Source organism: Cydia amplana, chromosome Z (assembly GCF_948474715.1).
Source record: "Cydia amplana chromosome Z, ilCydAmpl1.1, whole genome shotgun sequence".
NCBI classification, from domain to species: Eukaryota; Metazoa; Arthropoda; class Insecta; order Lepidoptera; family Tortricidae; genus Cydia; species Cydia amplana.
The window spans coordinates 6,270,830-6,292,680 of record NC_086096.1 but is presented as its reverse complement, the minus strand read 5'-3'; the positions used below and the strand labels follow the sequence as shown (position 1 = coordinate 6,292,680).

General features: G+C 38.4%; 1 protein-coding gene across 1 annotated transcript in view; it reads right to left on the bottom strand.

The window, feature by feature from the left end:
• LOC134661746 (titin) overlaps positions 1 to 21,851 on the bottom strand; it is a 122,220-nt gene that overhangs the window by 53,693 nt on the left and 46,676 nt on the right. Inside the window, exons 20-25 of the mRNA XM_063517928.1 lie at positions 20,195 to 21,527; positions 19,773 to 19,902; positions 4,960 to 10,455; positions 3,420 to 4,328; positions 1,543 to 1,583; positions 547 to 632 (exon numbers count right to left, since the gene is read on the bottom strand). Of these exons, the coding sequence (XP_063373998.1) occupies positions 547 to 632; positions 1,543 to 1,583; positions 3,420 to 4,328; positions 4,960 to 10,455; positions 19,773 to 19,902; positions 20,195 to 21,527 (7,995 nt within the window). The remainder of the gene's footprint in view (positions 1 to 546; positions 633 to 1,542; positions 1,584 to 3,419; positions 4,329 to 4,959; positions 10,456 to 19,772; positions 19,903 to 20,194; positions 21,528 to 21,851) is intronic.

Here is a 21,851-nt window from a genome sequence, read left to right as displayed (position 1 = left end):
TCAATTGTAAGCCTTTTGGCACAAATGTTTAAAGCAAATCCTTTAGAGGCATATATTTCCAAATATCAGAAAGTCCAGTCGAAATGTCGTACTGCCAATAAGTCCAAGTGTATTATTGCCTTAATACCAGAATGTCTAGGTGTTATAATTATACTGTTCTTTTGAGTTTTAGTCAAACTGTTATGATGATGCACTGCCAGAAGGGTCTAGTATCACTAATATGTATCACTATATCCATTGTCAATAAGTATGAATGTTATAATGCCCTGATGTTGGAAAGTCCAGATGTAATATACTTAGAGAGCTATTCGTCAACAAGTTCGGATGTTCAGACACCTAGCCTTTCTGATACGTGGATATATAGGTAAACCCCTTAAGTAAGGTTCCTCTGCATAGTATGTCAATTGCGATGCCGAGTTAAAAGACTTCATGCTTAATCTTATCAAGCAAAGACAAAGGGATCGTATTTCTTGTTTTATTGTTTTAATAGTACCGATAGTCATTGTTACTTATATCTACTAATATATCTTATTTAACGGCACGTACCTCGTAAGTGTGCCCTCTGACGTAGACACAACTGTAGGTAAGGCTTTAACAATCTTTGGTGCAAATTCTTCAATGTCACTTGTTTTCTGAAAATACATTTCATTTAGGTATACATACTTAAGCCCTTTTTTACGATGCATTATACCGTTTTCTGTAAAACTTACTAATATTATAAATCGGGGCCATTATTTATAATATGAATATATGGACAAGTAAAATATAAAAACAATACAATAAATAATATAAACATTATAAACACTTTGAATAAATAAAATAAACCTAGTAGTGAGGGCTTGGATTGGAACAAACTCCCTGAAGATGTTTCAGCCCAAAATGTGAACCAATTTAAAAATAAACTAGACAAGCATACATCTACCTGTCAATGATAACTGGCAACGATTACTGGATACAGGCAATATCAGTTGTTACAACAGCCTGCCTGCTTATGGAATAATCATATAATATATTATAAATTTTAAAAAACCTAACCTAGGGTGCTGCCAGCAGCGGAGCAGGGTCCTAGCTGTCGGTGGTCAGAGCACATTCGACTCGTTACCCGGCCGGGGAATCATTCCCAGGAACTATGGGAAAATTCCCAGGAAGAATGGGAAATTTCCCGGCAGTATAGGGTATTTACTTGGGATGAGATACGGTTTTTAATGTTTTTAAAAGAAGTTTAAGATGCCAAGTGTTGACTGAATTTCTGATAATAAAATAGTATGTCTATGCACAATTTCAAAATTCCCCTATTTTCCTTTCATATGGGAATTTTCCCGGAAACGGCATATCATAAATAACCGTTAGATATGTTATCGCGAAATATTACCTAACTTTTCCATCTTAAACGAGAAAATATTTATTCCTTGTTAATGTGTAAGTATAAGTACTAACATAACATGCTTAACAGATCTTTATTAATCCCATTGTACTTAATCATGTTTTTGTTAGTGAGTCAGCGATGTTGAATAAAAAAAATATAATGTTATTTAGTCTCACCTCGTCACTCAATATATCCTCCTCAGATGCATATTCATAAGCTGAAACACATAAATAAAAACTATTGTTTTAAACAAGACTTGACCAGGATTGACGTTATGGTGATAGTATATAGAGACATACGTACAAATGCGTACGTCACATGTGTCTGTCCGGGGTACCTATTTACCTAATTCTGGCCATATTATGACAAATTTCCCTGCCAGACACATCGGTACGTATATCCCCAGTTAATTGATGACATTTGCAACATTTAATTTAAATGGATGCCCAGTTTATAAATACCATAACATCAGTATTAGTACGTATATTTTGATACATGAACCCTGGTCTAGCAAAAGCAGAACTCGACGAGTTCTTAGCAGTGGTTGATTGATCATTATAGTTAATGTAATTATATGTATATCATTAATAATGTACGTCGTAAATCCTTTTTTTATAAGCTAATATGATTGAACAACGTTACAGTTGCAGTAGTATTAGTGCAGCGGCTGCAATATTATGTAGGTCACATTCGAATGGCTACTGCAGCTGCATTAATGGTGGGACAATACTGCTGCGGCATTGACTCGGGCGCTGTCTTTGCCAATTTCCTTGATAAAATAAGTGACGTTCCTAGCCGCATTATTGCTGCTAAGTATTAGAACGTTCAATCCATAGATATAAGACTTTCTGTTACGCATGCGCCCGTAAGGGATCTATACCTAACTATGTTCTAACATACTACATACCAAAATCGGGTTTATTGTTACCCACCAGGAACGATGGGCAACAACAATACGTCTACCGTTTTGACGTGGCACTTAGGACGTTGAAAAGAACCAACAATATTTGCACTTTCTCTGCGATCTTATATGCATGTTTCAAGTTTGAAGTTCAAACTCATTTTATCAAGGAAATCTTCAGTGCCAGCGATCGCGTAAAGGCCTCAGCGCAGCGCAGCAATAGTGTCCAAACAGCATTGTAGTTGCAGTTAATGCAGCTGCAGATGCCATTCGAAAGCCACCTTTATATGTACGTACTGATTTGCTTGTTAAGTAGGAAAATCTTGTTTCATGAAAAAGGTGCCTATTAATCAATTGTTAGGTACATACTTTTAAGGAATGAAATGAGTATTTTTATGTAACTGTTTTTGCAGTTAAATACTTATTCATAAGCCAGCATCATTCATTAACCTAGTTAGATAAGTTTTATATTAAATGAGATAATTTAAGAAGATCGAATATTAGAAGTCGATCAAATATTTGAAGAAGTTCGAACAAAGTGAGGTAGTGTCTTTATAAACATCATTTTTTTATAGATGTTTGACATTGCCACACTTTGTCAGACATTGCAAATGCCATGGGAAGATAGTTTGATCCGACTCTCTGATTATTTATAGTTATATAACCCACTGCAGATCTGCGCGTCGTGAATAAAGTATTGTATTCGATCATCTTAGTTAATATATACTCTATTTAATAAATAATACCACTACCTCTCTTTCGCAAAATGAATTAACATTCACTCATCGGTGCTCATAAACAAAAACAAATTGTGATATTGTAGGTATTAATTAGGAAGCGTTTAAAACCAGTTCTACTGGTGTAGTCTACGCGGTGTAAGCTAAATTGATTGGAACTTTATTACTTATGATTATGAATAATAAAGGTTACGCAGTTGGTGTCATATTTACCACGATATCATATTCTAATTAAGTTCAAATTTCTCAAAAACGTTTTACACAGATGCATGGCATGTATATTGTTTGTAATATGGTGGTGTGTGAAAACAAAACAGGTGCAATAACTGCTAAAATAATTTGCATTCTACTGGTTTCGTACATGCATTTTTGCTCAAAACATAGCATGCATCATAAGCTGGAACCACTTTTCTACCTTCTACGGTTAAAATACATTCGCTGGAGCAACTCCCGAAAGGATTTGTTGCTATACACGTATATGTGCCCGACATTTCTGGGAATGCTTCTTTAATGTGAAGTTCACATAAACCGGATTCCTGTCTTGCCACTGCTACGTCTCTCGCTTTTTCTATAATCCTTTTATCGTGGTACCATTCTATTTTAGGCCAAGGAATTCCCTTTACTTCGCATGACAATACTATAGGCTCTCCGTCCATTATGGAAGCTGATTTCAAAAGCTGTATGAATTCTGGTTTCTCACCGTTAATATCTGTTTCTTTATCTTTCGGCACTAGTGAAGCAGAACAAGATACGGAACCAGAAAAATTTTCTGCTCGGCAGGTGATAACGTCTACTAAATCTGGAGTCATATTTTCAATACAAAGACATGATACATTATCTTTAGTAGTGATATAAATATTATTTAATTTATTTTCTTTTGCGTAAGAAGTTACCTCCTTGGTACCAATAAACCATTGGAACGACGCACTAGGAGTAGATTTCACTTCTGCTTCAAATAGCTCAATAGCACCGAATGTGACTTGTTTGGAACTTACGGGTCGAATAAATATTGGGGGTTTTATGTGTGCCTCATCAGACGGCTTTACAATTTTAACAGTACTTGCCGATTTTGTGATCATGTTATTGGACTCAATAACTACTTCAAATTTTCCTACTTTCTTTTTATCTGCTGATTTTATTTCTATCGTCGAATGACCAGCTTCAGTATGAATAATGCAATCGTCACTTGGTTCAAGTACTTTGTTGTTGCAATACCATAACACTTTTTTGTCTTCATCTGCTTCATAAGATACATACAGTTCAACATTGCTATTTTCTGGGATATTCATTGCTTTAATGGGTTCTATAATTATCGGTCCAACTTCTGTAAAATAGGTGTCTGTTAATTTTATGTAATGGAGATTTCAAGTCACATCACCCTTTAGATATATGGGTGTTTAGTAGTGTATTACAAATTTATTTTTACCGTTTACAACACTTTCCTCGAAAGTGTCGTAATTAATTGTTAGCCATGCATCTGTTCTAAAAATAAACGATACCTTCCCTTTCTAATTATTAAAGGCCAAAGGGATATACGCAATTTGATGTTGTATAACTAGGGTGTGGACCACGTGTGGACACTGTGGACTATCTAATACGGTAGTTTGAATGATTTATAGTTTACAATATAACGACATTATTACTCGTACATATAGTCTGGCAAACGATTTCTGTCAGTAACAGTATAATAAAAAAAAAACTATACTCATTATTTTTGGGGTTATAATACTAGTATAAGAAGAAAATGACTGTACAATTTTCTCTGCCCCACTGACAGGTGACTCTTGCCAAACTATATTTATGCCTTTAATTGACTTCGGCTAATATTAAAATTAAGAAAAACTTCCATACTTCCTCTTCCTTACAGTACTGTACAGAAATTGAGAAATGTATTCGATGCACGTTATTTCTGCATGGATTGTGTCGGGCCTATCAGAATGGATTAAAGAACTTACTTTTTTTGTCCGGCTTCTTAGTCTTAATCTTCGTTCTTTTCCTTTCTGTTGTTACGACTGTTGTAATCTCTTCTTCTTGAGCCTCGGGTACAGGTTGTTCTTGTTTTTCTAGCACAACTGTTTCGACTTGAACTTTCTCTACAACCTTTTCTTTTTTGTGAACTTTTTTTCTAGTTTCTACTTCCTCGGGTTTTTCCGCTTGCAATGTTTCGACTGGTTTCACTGGTGCAGCCACTTCTTTCTTTTCCTCAATCTCTGTTTCTGGTTGTGTTTGGTCCTCGGTGATGATTTCGTCTACTTTGATTTCTTCCCTAGCAACCTTTTTCTCCTTTTTGACACGCTTTTGTACTGTCACTACAGGTTTTTCTTCTGGCTGAATTTGGTCTACTTCTTCTTGAGTTGTTACGATTGTCGTATCTTCTTCTTCGATCTGAGGCTGTGAATCTTCCTGTGTATCTAGTACAATTATTTCCTGTATAACGTCTTTCTTGGCGATCTTTTTCTGCTTTTTGATAACTTTGTGCTGTATTTCCTCTGGTTTCTCTTCTTCTTCTATCTTCTCGAAAAGCTCTGGTTGAAGATTTTCTTGTTCTACAATTTCTTCCTTGACTTTTTGAACTATGTGCTGTGTTTTGGCTATCTTTTTCTCTTTCTTTGTAGTTGTAACATGGACTTCTTCTTCTTTAGTTTCGTCTAGTGATTTCTCCTTTTTAACAGGTTTTAGATCCTCAGGCTGTTCTTCGTCAACAGATTTCGACTTTTGCTTCTTTATATGCTTGAGTTGTACTTCTTCCGGTATCTTTTCTTCTACAGGCTTCTGTTTAGGCACTGGCTTTAACAAGACCTCTTCCGCTGGTTGTTCTTCTTTAGGTCGCCTCTTGCCGGTAGGCCAAGAAACATCCTCAGGCTGTTCTTCTTCAACAGACTTGGGCTTTTGCTTCTTTATAGGCTTGAGTTGTACTTCTTCCGGTTTTACTTCTTCTACAGGCTTCTGTTTAGGCACTGGCTTTAAGACGACCTCTTCCGCTGGTTGCTCTTCTTTAGGTCGTCTCTTGCCGGTAGGCCAAGAAACATCCTCAGGCTGTTCTTCTTCAACAGACTTGGGCTTTTGCTTCTTTATAGGCTTGAGTTGTACTTCTTCCGGTTTTACTTCTTCTGCAGGCTTCTGTTTAGGCACTGGCTTTAAGACGACCTCTTCCGCTGGTTGCTCTTCTTTAGGTCGTCTCTTGCCGGTAGGCCAAGAAACATCCTCAGGCTGTTCTTCTTCAACAGACTTGGGCTTTTGCTTCTTTATAGGCTTGAGTTGTACGTCTCCCGGTTTCTCTTCTTCTACAGGTTTCTGTTTAGGTACCGGTTTAAGAACAACTTCTTCAGCCGGCTGTTCTTCTTTCGGCCTGCGTTTGCCTCGCCATGATACCTCCTCTGGCTGCGTCTCTTCAATTGGTTTTTCTTTTTTGAATGGCTTAAGTTGCACTTCTTCTGATTTCTTCTCATCCTCTGCAGGCTTCTGTTTGGGTACCGGCTTAAGTACAACTTCTTCAGCTGGCTGTTCTTCTTTTGGCTTACGTTTGCCTCGCCAAGATATTTCCTCTGGTTGTGTCTCTTCAATCGGTTTTTCTTTTTTGATTGGCTTAAGTTGCACTTCGTCTGGTTTCTTCTCGTCCTCTACAGGCTTCTGTTCAGGTACCGGTTTAAGTACAACTTCTTCAGCCGGCTGTTCTTCTTTCGGCCTGCGTTTGCCTCGCCATGATACATCCTCTGGCTGCGTCTCTTCAATTGGTTTTTCTTTTTTTAACGGCTTAAGTTGCACTTCTTCTGGTTTCTTCTCGTCCTCTACAGGCTTCTGTTTGGGTACCGGCTTAAGTACAACTTCTTCAGCTGGCTGTTCTTCTTTTGGCTTACGTTTGCCTCGCCAAGATATTTCCTCTGGTTGTGTCTCTTCAATCGGTTTTTCTTTTTTGATTGGCTTAAGTTGCACTTCGTCTGGTTTCTTCTCGTCCTCTACAGGCTTCTGTTTAGGTACCGGTTTAAGTAAAACTTCTTCAGCTGGCTGTTCTTCTTTTGGCTTCCGTTTGCCTCGCCATGATACCTCCTCTGGCTGTGCTTCTTCAACAGGTTTGTCTGTTTTGGTTGGCTTAAGTTGCAATTCTTCTGGTTTCTTCTCTTCTTCTACAGGCTTCTGTTTCGGTACCGGTTTAAGTACAACTTCTTCAGCCGGCTGTTCTTCTTTTGGCTTTCGTTTGCCTCGCCATGATACCTCCTCTGGCTGTGCCTCTTCAACAGGTTTGTCTTTTTTGATTGGCTTGAGTTGCACTTCTGGTTTCTTCTCTTCCTCCACAGGCTTCTGTTTTGGTACCGGTTTAAGTACAACTTCTTCAGCCGGCTGTTCTTCTTTTGGCTTCCGTTTGCCTCGCCATGATACCTCCTCTGACTGTGCCTCTTCAACAGTTTTGTCTTTTTTGATTGGCTTGAGTTGCACTTCTTCCGGTTTTTCTTCTTCGACAGGCTTTTGCTTAGGCACTGGTTTGAGTAGAACTTCTTCGCCAGGCTGTTCTTCTTTAGGTCGCCTTTTACCTGTAGGCCAAGAAACTTCTTCCGGCTGAATTTCTTCAACGGGTTTTGGCTTGTCCTTTTTCACTGGTTTAAGTTGCACTTCTTCCGGTTTTGTCTCTTCCTCTACAGGCTTCTGTTTAGGTACCGGTTTAAGTACAACTTCTTCAGCTGGCTGTTCTTCTTTTGGCTTACGTTTGCCTCGCCAAGATATTTCCTCTGGTTGTGTCTCTTCAATCGGTGTTTCTTTTTTGATTGGCTTAAGTTGCACTTCTTCTGGTTTCTTCTCTTCCTCTACAGGCTTCTGTTTAGGTACCGGTTTAAGTACAACTTCTTCAGCTGGCTGTTCTTCTTTTGGCTTCCGTTTGCCTCGCCATGATACCTCCTCTGGCTGCGTCTCTTCAATTGGTTTTTCTTTTTTGATTGGCTTAAGTTGCACTTCTTCTGGTTTCTTCTCTTCCTCTACAGGCTTCTGTTTAGGTACTGGTTTAAGTACAACTTCTTCAGCTGGCTGTTCTTCTTTCGGCTTCCGTTTGCCTCGCCATGATACCTCCTCTGGTTGTGCTTCTTCAACAGGTTTGTCTTTTTTCATTGTCTTAAGTTGTACTTCTTCTGGTTTCTTCTCTTCCTCTACAGGCTTCTGTTTAGGTACAGGTTTAAGTACAACTTCTTCAGCTGGCTGTTCTTCTTTTGGCTTCTGTTTGCCTCGCCATGGTACTTCCTCTGGTTGTGCTTCTTCAACAGGTTTGTCTTTTTTCATTGGCTTAAGTTGCACTTCTTCTGGTTTCTTCTCTTCCTCTACAGGCTTCTGTTTAGGTACAGGTTTAAGTACAACTTCTTCAGCTGGCTGTTCTTCTTTTGGCTTCCGTTTTCCCCGCCAAGATACCTCCCCTGGCTGTGCTTCTTCAACAGGTTTGTCTTTTTTGATTGGCTTAAGTGACACTTCTTCTGGTTTCTTCTCTTCCTCTACAGGCTTCTGTTTAGGTACAGGTTTAAGTACAACTTCTTCAGAGGGCTGTTCTTCTTTCGGTCTGCATTTTTGTCGCCAGGATACCTCTTCGGGTTGTGCCTCTTCAATCGGTTTCTCTTTTTTAATTGGTTTAAGTTGGACATCTTCGGGTTTCTTCTCTTCGAGAAGCTTTTGTTTAGGTACTGGTTTAAGCACCACTTCTTCAGAAGGCTGTTCTTCTTTAGGTCGTCTTTTACCGCGCCATGAAACCTCCTCAGGTTGATCTTCTTCGGTAGGTTTTTCTTGCTTTACTTTTTGTCTTGTAATGGGTTTAAGTGCAACACCATCTTTAGTTACTGTGTCAGCTGGTATTTCTAATATAACTGTGTCTTCCTCGCGTGTTAAGGACTCTTCTATTACAAGTGTCTCTACGGACATCTTTCTCTGTTTTAGTGTAACCTCTTCTAATTTTTCTTTTGTTATTTCTTTCTTTTCTACTTTTGTTGGGCGTAATTTTATGCTTTCTTGAGTCCAGGGTACAGTTTCTTGCTTTTGCTCCTGGGAAGCAGATGATCTCCGCCTTGTTGGCCCTCGTGGTTGTGCTTCCTGTACATTTACGTCCTGTTTAGGTTCAGATCGTTGTCTACGCCAATGTTGAGTTTCCAGTGGTTCCGATTTTACATCTTCCGCCACATCAACTGTTTTGTCGATTGCAAGTAAGTTAGTATCTTCAGTCGAAATGATATTTTCGACATGCTTACTTACTTCCTTTGTACGAGGTTTTCTTCGATGCTCAATATCCTCTTGTTGAATGACTTCTGATTTATCAACGTGCAGAATTTCTGTGTCTTCGGTGATTATTCTATCAACAGTGTTCTTCTCATCTTGTTCGAGCAAGGTTGCTACCGAAGGTTTTTTCACTTGTTTTAATGTTACATCTTCAAATTTTTCTTTTGCTATTTCTCTCTTTTCAACTTGTGTTGGGCGCAATTTTATGCTTTCTTGAGTCCACGGCACAGCCTCCGGTTTTTGCTCCTGGAATGCTGATGATTTTCGTCTTATTGACTCTTGTGTTTGTTCTTCGGGTATATCTGCCTCTTGTTTAGGTTCAGAACGAGGCTTGCGCCAATGTTTTGTCTCGAGTGAATCCTGTTTTACGCTTTCGGCGGTTTTAATTGTTTTATCAATTGCTAGTATGTTGGCATCCTCAGATGAAGTATAATCCTCAACATGCTTAGGAACTTCCTGTGTTCGAGGTTTTCTCCACTGTTTGGTTTCAAGTTGTTCGATAACTTCCGATTTAGAATCTTCGATGACTGTTTTGTCGATAGTGTCCTGTGTGGCCGTTTTTCGAACTTGTTTTAATGTGACGTCTTCTATTTTTTCTCTTTCTATTTCTTTCTTATCTACTTTAGTTTTACGTAATTTGATGCTCTCTTGAGTCCACGGTACAGTTTCAGGTTTTTGCTCTTGGAAAGCTGATGAACGTCGCTTGGTTGGCTCTTGTGGTTCTGCTTCTTGTTTTACGGTTTCGCTTGTGACCATTGTTTTGTCAACTGCTAGTATATTATTATCTTCAGATGTCGTTATGCTTTCGATTTGCTGTATGTCCTGATGTTTAGGTTTTCTCCAGTGCCTTGTTTCGATTACCTTCGTTTTGTCAATAACTTCTTTGTTATCAACAGTCAATATATTCGCATCTTCGGTAAAAGTCACCTGCTGCATAGAATCCTCCTGATGTTCCTGTACCTTTGGTTTACGCCAGTTTACAGTTTCGGAAGTTTCTTCTTTTTTCAATTCTTCAATCACTCTCTTGGTGCGCCAAGGAACCGCGGTAGTTTTAGTTTCAACATTTTGTACGTTTTCAAGTCGTAAAATATTGGATTCTTCTGTTGACTGATATAATGCTTTGCTGATCGTTGTTTTTTGATCGACCGTAAATTGATCAGCACCTTTTTTTTCTTGGAACTTTTTTCTTGAAATAACTGTTCGGGATTCTGTAATCAGAAAGAAAGACACATTAATTATATTTGTTGTCTACTCAATTGAGGAGGACTATTTTATTTAACACGCGATTCATTTTTTCTGACGTTAAATAAGCTAGTAAGTACTTACTTTGATTGCAGATAAATGCCTCATGCAAACTTAGCTTATATGGCATAATAAATAACCACTGGTTAGTTTTTACACAAATTTAACTTTATGTTGTCTAGTCTGCAGGGTGACATGCACCTTAATCCATGCTGATATGCATTATATTAATATTTTTATTGAAAAACTAAGCAGTAAGAGACGTCTAGCTAGAGGATGAAACTTATAAATTCATACTCGTACTCCTAATCCTCATGATTTCTTTTGGTACCTATAATTTAATTTGTTTTGCGAGGTAGTACCCGTATATCAAACCAACGTTAATATGTCAAATACTGGTAGAAGCGCTGGTGGCCTAGCGGTAAAAGCGTGTGACTTGCAATTTGGAGGTCGCGGGTTCAAACCCCGGCTCGTACCAATGAGTTTTTCGGAACTTATGTACGAAATATCTCTTGATATTCACCAGTCGCTTTTCGGTGAAGGAAAACATCGTGAGGAAATCGGACTAATCCCAATAAGGCCTAGTGTTGTACCCTCTGGGTTGGAAGGTCAGATGGCAGTCGCTTTCGTAAAAACTATTAGTGCCTATGCCAATTCTTGGGATTAGTTGCCAAGCGGCAGGCTCCTCTGGGCCGTGGCAAAATGCCGGGACAACGCGAGGAAGATGATGATGACTGATAGATTCGCGTAACGTCCGCCAACCTCTTAGAACCCTCATTGGCGAGGCGCTGTGGCCCCACGGAACGAAGTTCTCAACCCCAAACGGAACGGAAACGGAATTGTGAGTCTGCGCCGAGACTTAAGTATCTTCGTTTTTGTTGGCATCATGTGTAGCCGTAGCCGCGCCGGCTCTGTTAGATGTTCCGTGGATACGAGAGGGATGACACCCCATCCGGTCTCTTGTCTGTGATAATGCCCGGCGGCTCAAGAAGTGCCCGAACGTTGACGCTGGCAAGTTACCGTCGTTAAGCGGCCCGCGGTCTTCTGACAAGAGAGACCGTGATGTCTCCGGACGTCGACGTCAGTGTAGCACGAGAACAAACCCGGGCGCCAAGCTGTAGACAGGTTTCAACGTCCAGCCGCCATAGATATATCGAAGTGGCCAAGGTGCTCAAACACCTCTATTGTCAAAGCTTTAGAGTGTGTGTTCAGATATTTTTAGGTAGGTTATATTTAAGGGCATCAGAATTTTTAGTGAATGGCTCTAGGTTTTTTTATAAAGTACCAACTCATAGATATATATTGTGAATATACAGTTACTTAACCTATTAATATCTTTAAAGAGTTCTCTTAATGGCTCACCTGCCCTTAAGTTGTATATAGAACGAATGGATCTCTTTTGTAACACAACACACATATAGTTTACAGTACATATATGATGCTACTTTCTGTGGCTATGTCCAAAATGTAAAGGGCCATATGTACTGTAAAACCTTGTATGATACACGTGCGAATAAGTAATTCACAACTCGTGTCGATTTAATACGTTGCGAATTTCCTACTTTCCGCACTTGTATCGTAAATAACGAATGTACCTATCTTTGTCAGCTGCTTTGCCCCAAACCAGAATGCCATATGTCATTACACTATGAAAATAAATAGGTACTGCTTCTGTGTGTTTCTTGGGTATAGGCGAGCTGTCTCAAATAGTATGACATGACACAAAAGTTTTGGATATGTCAAACTTTTGTGATAATTTTATGTTGACAGAGTGTAATAAAATTATAAAATATTTTTTCACAAAAACCGACTAGTGTCAATTATAGCATAGGTATTTTTGTTATTTAGGAAGACATTAAAAACGATTTTTCACAAATATGGATATGGCACAAACTTATACTCAGCCGACGAATTAGTCAATTGTCTTATTCTCCTAAACGGCGTAAGCGGCCGAACTTAATTTATGCTAAAACTGTGTTATGAAGACTCCATTTTATATTTTTGTCCAAGGAAGTCTTTTACCTACTATCACTACTGTTGTCAGTTTAAGATGCCTACCCATACACACTTCTGTCAATTGGCATCGTCCTGTCCCTATTGCACAATATGGAACCCTATGTAGTTCTCGAGTCACTTGAGACCACAGTATACTTGTTTCTTTTTGTAAACATTTCGATAAAATAATAATCATCTACGAAAATGCTAAAATTGCTGATCATCACTCTTCTTAGTCTTAACAGAAAGTTGCTCCACAAGTTTTGTAGTAAATATTATAGTTGGTATGCTGGCATTATCAGCAAATAAATATAATAAATAAATAAATAAGATTCTTCTTCAATCAAACAATGGCAAATAACCGCTGAGCTTCAAACTTTAATCGAAAATAGAGCAGAGTGATTACGAAGTCGATGCACAAACTTCATATACAGTGTGGAAAGATAAGTCGGGCCCTGGAGGGAAACTACCTTAAATCCTTAAGCTGGCTCATTTTACTTAAAGGAGACATTGCTTTATTTTTTAAAGAAACAAAACTGCATTCAAAGATTTTCTAAAACTCGCTTGCCTCGCCCGGGACTCGAACCAACTAAAATAAAAAGAAAACAAACACTCCCTATTTTATTGTACTAATCGATAGTATTATTATTCAGGATAAAATTTCTCTAAAAAACATTTGGTCTTACTCTGGAAAGTGAACATCTAGTACCTACTTACTGTTCACTTTCAACAAGTAAAAGTTTGAGTCATATTTAAACAACAGGACCCAAGTTGTCAAAATTAACAACCATATTAGTTCTCCTCAACCAATCAAATGTGGCGTCCCACAGGAATCGATTGTCGGGCCACTTCTTTTTTTAATATATATTAATAGTATCTGTGAGTTGAAATTACATGGAGAAATCAGTTTGTATGCGGACGATACTTGTATATTCTATTTCGGATCATCGGTCGACGATATTGAAAAAAGGGCACAAGAAGATCTTAATACCCTCCATGCTTGGTTTCAAGATAATCTACTTACAATAAATATACAAGAACAAGCTAAGTACATACTTTTTAAGGCAAAAAATAAAAAATAAAATGAGGACTTACAGCTCGTTATCGATAGTACACCAATAAAAAAATCAACGGAAGAGAAATACTTAGGACTTGTTTTAGATAGTGGTCTTACATGGACACCCCATATAAATAAGATAAAATCAAAACTTTCATCACTGCGCGGTTGCCTATATAATATAATGAAATGCCTTGCCTCCCTAAGCAAATTCGCCCTAACATATATAACTCGCTGGTTAAATCTCATTTGAACTACTTACCTGATAGAAATATGGGGAAGTGCAAGCAAAACGGCTCATAAACATATTCGCGCGCACAATATTAATTATTCTCGGGGAAATGAGCATGTTGCTAAATTCCTAATGGCTACTCTTTCTTTTCACATACCCTGCATTTTTCCATTCCCGGTCGATTCAATTCTCAACTTATTTAAGGTGACAGTCCATTTCTGACCGCAGCTGCACTACTGGTACTGAACGCGTCGCTGTTACTGTCAATTTCCATAGTAAAATGAACAGTAGTGCAGCTGCGGTTGGAAATGGACTGTCACCTTGATGGTCCAACCTGTACTTCGAAGAGTTCCAAGGCAAATATTTCAGAAATATTTTGGGAGAGAGAGCATTCACTTGCTTTCTTGTCTATTTTTTTGTTACCTAGTCATATGCATGCCAAGTTTCATGTTTTGTTTCGGATGGGACTACTTATAGGTATTTGAAATTTGTTAGGGAAATGAGCCGGACTTTTTTAGTAACTTGGCGTATTTTACTTACCTTGTTCCGTTTGCTACAATAACAGAAGATACAGTATTTACCAAAGAGTATTTCTATACGCTTGGTTTGTTTGAAATTTCCTTTTACTTTATCCCATGTTTCGTTGTGATGTATGGTTAAGTCTCACAACATAGCCTTGCCAGGGTTATCAGCATACCACTTTAAGAGCTTGCTTTTCTCTTTCGCCTTCAAACCTGTCTCCTTGGCGTAGAACATAAATACCAAAAAAATACCGACGTAGGTATATGTACTTTGTTGGTAACCCCTTCGTCGGACTGGTTAGAGTGCTTAGATATTAGATTTATTCCACTTACCTAAAAATACCAAGCCCATATTCATACTCAACATGGCGTGGCTACCAAATGGGCACTGGGCCGGCCGAATAATGCTACATTTAAAACTTGGCATAGACATTAGAAGTAGGCAAACAATGTATTCTGTATCTTCTAGTTCTTCTACACGTGTCACTTTATTGAGATGTGGCTCTGATTCCATCATACAGGAAACGTTGGTGTTTTCAGATTGCACTTGTCGTTTGGTATAATTCTGAATTAATAGGGGTTAATGCAGAAGTTGAAAGAAGGTAGAGTTCATTCTGTTGTTTAGTGACAATAGCAGAGTATTCATTGTAAGCGCGTTTCCACTCATGCCAAAATTAGATTTAGCCAGCGCTAGGCATACAATTCCTTAGTCGTATATTTTCTTTCGTATATAACCCATCAGCTTAATCATGTGTCTTTTGCAAACAAAAGGTGACGTCTGTTTGTCAATAGGCCTACTGCCGCAAATATTCAAAATCGTCACGACAACCGGCAATATGGTAGATAGATATATATACCTTTTGCTTAAAAAATTCACACTCTACCTAAGGGAAACCTGCATTAACATTATATAAGGGTAGGCAACATTTAAAAAAGAATATATATCGTTGAACAAAAATGAATACGACTACAAAAATTAAGCGGCTAAAATGTTATCATAATATTGTGGTCATCAGCAGTTCTATTTTATATAATACGTGCTACAACAGGTAGCAAACCCAACCAGAAATGAACTTGTTATGTTTCTTATTATTATTCATTTAAATTGAACAGTACTAATTTTGTAACATTTTTTCTCCTTGTAATTGTGGCTCACGTATTCTTGGCTGAAATAAACATTGAATAATTGACAACGCCTCAACTATCGCAATATCTATTATGACAGGTTTACCTAGAATTCCTCAGTAGTAAGTATTTGTATTGGTAGTTTTAACCCTTTTGGGACATTGTAAGATGTGGTACCTTAATACCAACGCGCAAGATTATTTGCAATCCTCGGCGGCTATTTTGAACTCTGAAAACCCCATAAGCTTGAAGACCAATCTCTTACCATTGCATCAAGTGAACCAAATATTGGATTGGCGCAAATCTTATGATTTTCAGTTTCAGTCTTGTGTTTTGAGCATTTCTCTGTAAAGTGAATACACTCGACTTTTTTCTATGATAGATAAATTTAACTGTTTTCCTACTCAATATCACGAGCTATTTCGATCCTAAAAGGAGAAAAAAAAGCGTCCCAAGTTTTATTTTCCATTCCGTTGTACCATTTATGAAATACTTTGCACGGCGGTAACGAAACGTACCTACGTAAAATAAATGCACGTAAATGTATGAATATTTAGGGACACGTTTTTTTCTCCTAGGAGGATGGAATCAGGTGACTACAACTAAGATTAAATTTAACTACCTTATAAAAAAAGTCGAGTGTATCACTTTACAGAAAAAATGCTCAGATAGAACCTTAACTGTTACCATGAGTTTATCGTAGCCATAATTCGCTAGCGACTGGGTCAACTCACTCGCAGTGATGAGAGTGGAGACAAGATGACTTGGCACATTATTGGCACGAGTGTAAACGCTCGGAGTGGTTTAGATTTCAGAGAAGAGTGTTTAGTAGGTAGGTATGTGAAGAGTTGTGTAAAATTGGTCAAGCGAAAATTTACAAAAAATCTACGGATTTTATAAAATTTAAAGAAAATCTGCATCGTGCAAAAAAAATATTGTTAAACCAAATAGTGAAAATGTTATAGTATATATTTGTAATCTACTCAACATGCCCTTTCATTTAATATGCCATATGGAATATTTAAAAGAAAAAAAATGTTTCTTTGTACCGCCGACTTTATAACGTCTTAGTTAATCCTACCTTTTCGCGCTTGTCATCTCATATATTTGTGTTTAGGGCATCATACTGAATGCAATAATACCAAATTTACCCATATTCGAGATGGCTTGTGCGAAAATCGATTTCTAGAAGACTTTTAGACAAAGTACCGAGTAACTGTTAGTTACAGTACCTATGAATAGTTTAACGCGCGTTTTGTAACGAATATCTTAAATTCGGGATTCACGCTCGTTGGCGCAAGTGTCTAGCGAATACGCTTATTGTTTTTATGGGGACCTTGGGTAAAAAAAAACAACTACACTAAAATATGGAAAAGTTACAGTCTTTATCAAATTCCATGTACCATAACATGATCACAAAAGTTAAAAAAACATTTTTTTATTTATAAATTTTCACTCGACGCTTAATGCGTGTTTCTGTTTATGTGTACTGTGTAGGTAAGCTTTTTGTGCTGTTATCCATCAAGATATATTATATTATTATATCTGCATGTTTCTACTTCTCTTCTTTCCATTACAGTGATTATTTGTTGAATTTATTTTTCACTTTATCTATTCGGAATTGGGCTTTTTTTTGGTTTTCTTCCCTGCTAGGAGGCGTCATAGTGGCGTGGCACTTTTCTGTTCAAGGACATTTATTGCCAGTATAAATGTTAACACAATGAAGTATGAAATTAGTATGCACATAATCTTCATAAATGATACCAAAAACGTTTTAAACATAAATTCCACATTGATATATTATTCTATTATTCTTTTATATTATTCTTTAATTATATTATTCTTTATTCAGTAAGAATACTTACTAGTACCTAAGTACTATTGTATCTTTTTAGGGTTCCGTACCAAAAAGATATAAAAGGAACCCTTAGTACGACTCTGTCCGTCCGTCTGTCTGTCACATCGCTAAATATCTCGAAAACTACTTAAAAGAATATCGATTTGAAATTTGGAATGGTTAGAAAAAGTGCTATCCCAAACACATAGAAAGTTATTAATTTTATTTTTAAATATGAAAAAATGCCCCATATGAAGAGGGGGCAAAGTTTCAGTCTATTTAGTAAGTCAAGTTAAAATTGTACATTTCAAAACAATTTTTGATTTTTTTTAATAGAAAAAAAAATATTATGAAGGAATATAATAAATAAATATATAAACATACCTACAATGTCTGATAAAACTAGCTACTATAGAAACTTCGTCTAAAATCTGTAATTGTCAGTACCTATTAGGTATACCTTCAGACAGTCTACTGTCCATTGGAAATAAGAGAGCCTTCTTGTTTTGTTACAGTTCAAGAAGTTGAGCGAGTGCAGTTTTTCAAGTAGCAGGGATAGCTGCATGATGGATAACAGTCATCGGTAAGTAGGTGGCCTGATGTATTTGATTGCGAACACTTGATGAGATGTCAGTGTCGTGTGCTGAACTCCTGATCCTAAAACATCTCAAAATGCGGGGTCACTCCTCATATGCGGGCATTCAAAGAGTCGTTTTTGCGTATGTAGAATAATGCGAAGTTTTAATTAATTTATAGCATTTATTAAACAGATTTCACATAAAGGTAACATACAAAAATTTAATTTATAAATATATTATTAAATATGGATAGGCACTAAAAATATTAATTGATAAAAAATACTGCCACGCCTAATAACTTAATTACAATTAGGTGAAACATACAACACAATTTAATTTTAAATAATATCGTGCACTTAAAACAAACTAAGTTAAAGATCACTGTAACGTTAAACTATAAAATCTCATTCAATTCGGATTTGTACTTGCAGAAAATATTAGGTCAACATCGGCAGTGTATGTCAAAACATAGAAACTGGCAAGGCAAGTAATGCGTGCGTACTTTTGATTGAGGGCGTCGCGCCTTATAGCGGCGGATTACTTTGTTATGTTTCTTTGTGGAATAAGTTGACAGCGGCGCGAGGCGCGTGGCGGGACAACCACGAGTAACTTTGCGTTTCCGAACGAAACGGACGACCCCAACGCGATATGCCGACCCCGACGACCGGCCACTGTGACCCCCGCGATTGGCGGCCGTGGCGGCGGCGGCGCCGCCGGCCACCCCGACCGTACTTAGCAACGCGGACACAGACAAAGTTAGTCGTAGCTGTTAGATACGCCGCAAATCACATCGCAGCTTGCGTGCAACTTTGTTAGGTGTGACATTTATTATTCGATTAAAGCCAAAATATAGACGAACTGGATAAAAAAACGGTGATTCATGCTTAAGGATAAAGCTGCAGCAGGAACTTGCGTCTAATAGCAAATATTATGTTGCCATTTCTTAATATTTACAAAGTATACGAAACATTATCACTTGGTTTACATATTAGAACGCAAGCTCCAGTTTTGTCGGCCTCGATAAATTTTACATTAAAGTGGTCAACGAAAACAAGATACAACACTGAGATCATCTTAGTATAGTTTTCACAGGTCAGATCCCAACACAAAAAGCATAGAGTATCTTTTCGATTCTTAATGTTAATAAGGCCAAATAAATCATTAATTATCAGCTCAGGCTTAAAATTATTATCAAAGAGTATTGGGTGAAAAATACATTTGGATATTGGACGGTTCGCCCAAAGACACGTTTTGGATATTACGTAATGATTCTAATATACAATTTCAACGACAATAGGTACATCATTTAGTAAACATCGTAGCGGTAAAAGCAAAACAAAACAGACGTAGAGTGTCTCGTGTTCGTGTTAATCACATGTTACGTGTGTCCAAATACATCGTCTTCCGGCGCGGCGCGGCTGCATCATCCTTGGCGGCACCCCGCCTGCCTCGTCGAAAGTCTACGGCTATTTACACAAAAAGCTAGAATGTACAGCATTGTTAGATGCGGAAATTCGCCCAAATAATACTACTGAGTTAAATCTTACAACTGAGTCCACTTGCAAATCAAGATTGTTAGCTTGCGCGCTGGAGAGGAGGCGGTCCGCTCGGTTCGGCTGCCGCGGCCCGCGACGGCGGTGCGGGCGTCAAGACCTGCTGCCGCGCGGGCCGGGCGTGGTCTGTTCGCGTCGTATGTTGTCATGGCACCACGACTGCGATCGCGGGGTCGTCTAAGCGGGCGAAAGTTATTGCGGTAACCGCTACGATTGTGTAAAGCGATTCATGGATTCATGGTACTAACGCTTGTCAACTTTAAAAGATACCTACAATAGTAGTTTTCACCCGATCTCATTGTGGTATAGAGTTGGAACAAAGAAACACTACATTAATGGATTAAAAGTGCGCGACGCGAGCTCGCTGCCTGTATCTATGTCTTACTTTTGACGACTAGTTTTGCCGAGGTCTCGACCTGGCCCGCGGAGGTGATCGCCCGGCAAGTAAAGATTCCGGTGTCCTCCTCGTACGTGCTTCCGATGAGCAGAACAGCGTTGTTGCCCTCGTGGATCATCTGGAAATGTAGACAAAAACATCTCGTCAAATGGATTGAATCATATACCTAAGAATGAATTTTTGACAACTAAATGTAATCTCTAATATTTCGATAACATTTTACACAACGCCGCAATTAAATTGAGATTGAACTAAAAGACTACGATTTTATTGTTTACCATAATTATAATTGTATTTGCATTTCTATTGCAAATATGGTTGATTGATTGATTGATTCCTAACTTTATCATGACTCGAATTACTATTATTACTAAAATTGATATAAATAAGAATTCTGACTAAAATCCCACCTGAAAATCGGGAGTTTCCGGAATTTTCGCGCCTTCACGTAGCCATTGAATGGTTGGTTTGACCTTGCTTGTAATGACAGTCTTGAACTGCGCCGGCTGTCCCTCATTTACAGTGACGTCACGTAATGGTGTTAGCGTGGGCAAGGCGTCAGCTTGATCTGGCTGGGAAACTTTCAGTTTTGCAGCGGCAGTTATTCGTCCACCAGAATTAAACGCCACACACTTATAATCTCCTTCATCTTCAGGGAAAGCCTCAGATATGCGTAGTGTGTACTCGTCCGCTGCCCTAGACATTTGGAAGTACTTCGATGGTTTAATTAGCTTATCTCCCTTGTACCATTGAACTGTAGGTGTCGGCTTTCCAATAATTTTGCAGCTAAATTCGATAGCTTGTCCCTCAGCAACAACTTTGTCTTTCAGCGGTTCAATAACTTCCGGAGGTGCATTTGCGGCTTTAGTTTGAGGTTTTGGTTTTTCTTTCGTGGCAGGAGCGTTGACGTAGCATTCGGCGTCGCATCTTGCTTCTCCAGCAGTGTTAATAGCTACGCATTCGTATTTTCCAGAATCTTGAGGATACGCCTCAAGAATCAGAAGAGTGTAGGTTCCGTCTTCTTCCAAAATTTTGTTTCTTATGTCAGGTTGAACTTTCTGTCCATTTTTCAACCAGTAAACATCAATAGGTTTGGTTCCTGTCACCTTGGTGTCGAATCTCACTAGCTGACCAGAAGTTACATTAACGTTTTGGGCCGTCAATGTGAAACTGGGTGGGCTGATGCCACCTCGGCCTTGCCTCCTGCGTTCTTCAACTACAAGATTTGCGCTGCATTTAGCTGTTCCGCCTCTGTTTTCAGCAACAGCAGAAAATACGGCCGAATCTTCAATGAAAACTCGTCTTATTATAAGAATAGACTTAGTGCTGAAAGTATGAATCTGAAAATCTGCCGAATTCTTGATCGGGAAGTTCTCTCTGTACCATTTGATGGTAGGAAGTGGATCGCCGTCGAACTCGACCTCAAACCTAGCTTGTTCCTGTTCAAATACTCTGCAGGGTTGCATCTTCTTGGTGAAAACTGGTGGATTGCTAGGCTTGACTGGACCTTCTACTACCCTTTCCTGAGTTTGGGCTTTGTGTTCAACCTCAGTCGTCTCAGTGGATGTGATTTTACGGGTAATTTCCGTGTCACCGACAACCTCTTTCTGTACCTGTTTCTGTTTAGCTACATGCACTTCCTTGCCATGAACGGTTGACTCGGATGGATCCGGAATTCTTGGCTTTTGAACAACTTTCTTTTGCGTTACTTGTTTCTGTTCAACCACTTGTTCAGACTGCTCCCTGAAAATTTATAACATTTACATTTTTACTTTGAATATTGTTTAACCACTTAAAATGTATAAGTAGGCATTGTTTAGGCCCCGGATTGGACTCAAGCGGCGCGTGGCACGGCGAGCGGGAAATCAAGGCCGTGATTTGCCACTCGCCGCGCCGCGCGCGGTTTGCGTCCAGTCTACGGCTTTAGGTTTTAAGTCGATGAACTGATTCCGAAGTTCATTTTAAAGTATGTTTTAAATTTCCTTGATCCTGAAAAATATTTATTGGACAAAGGTTTATGGCTTTTTATAATAAATTTATTTATTCTGTCTCAAGTTAATCTTCAGT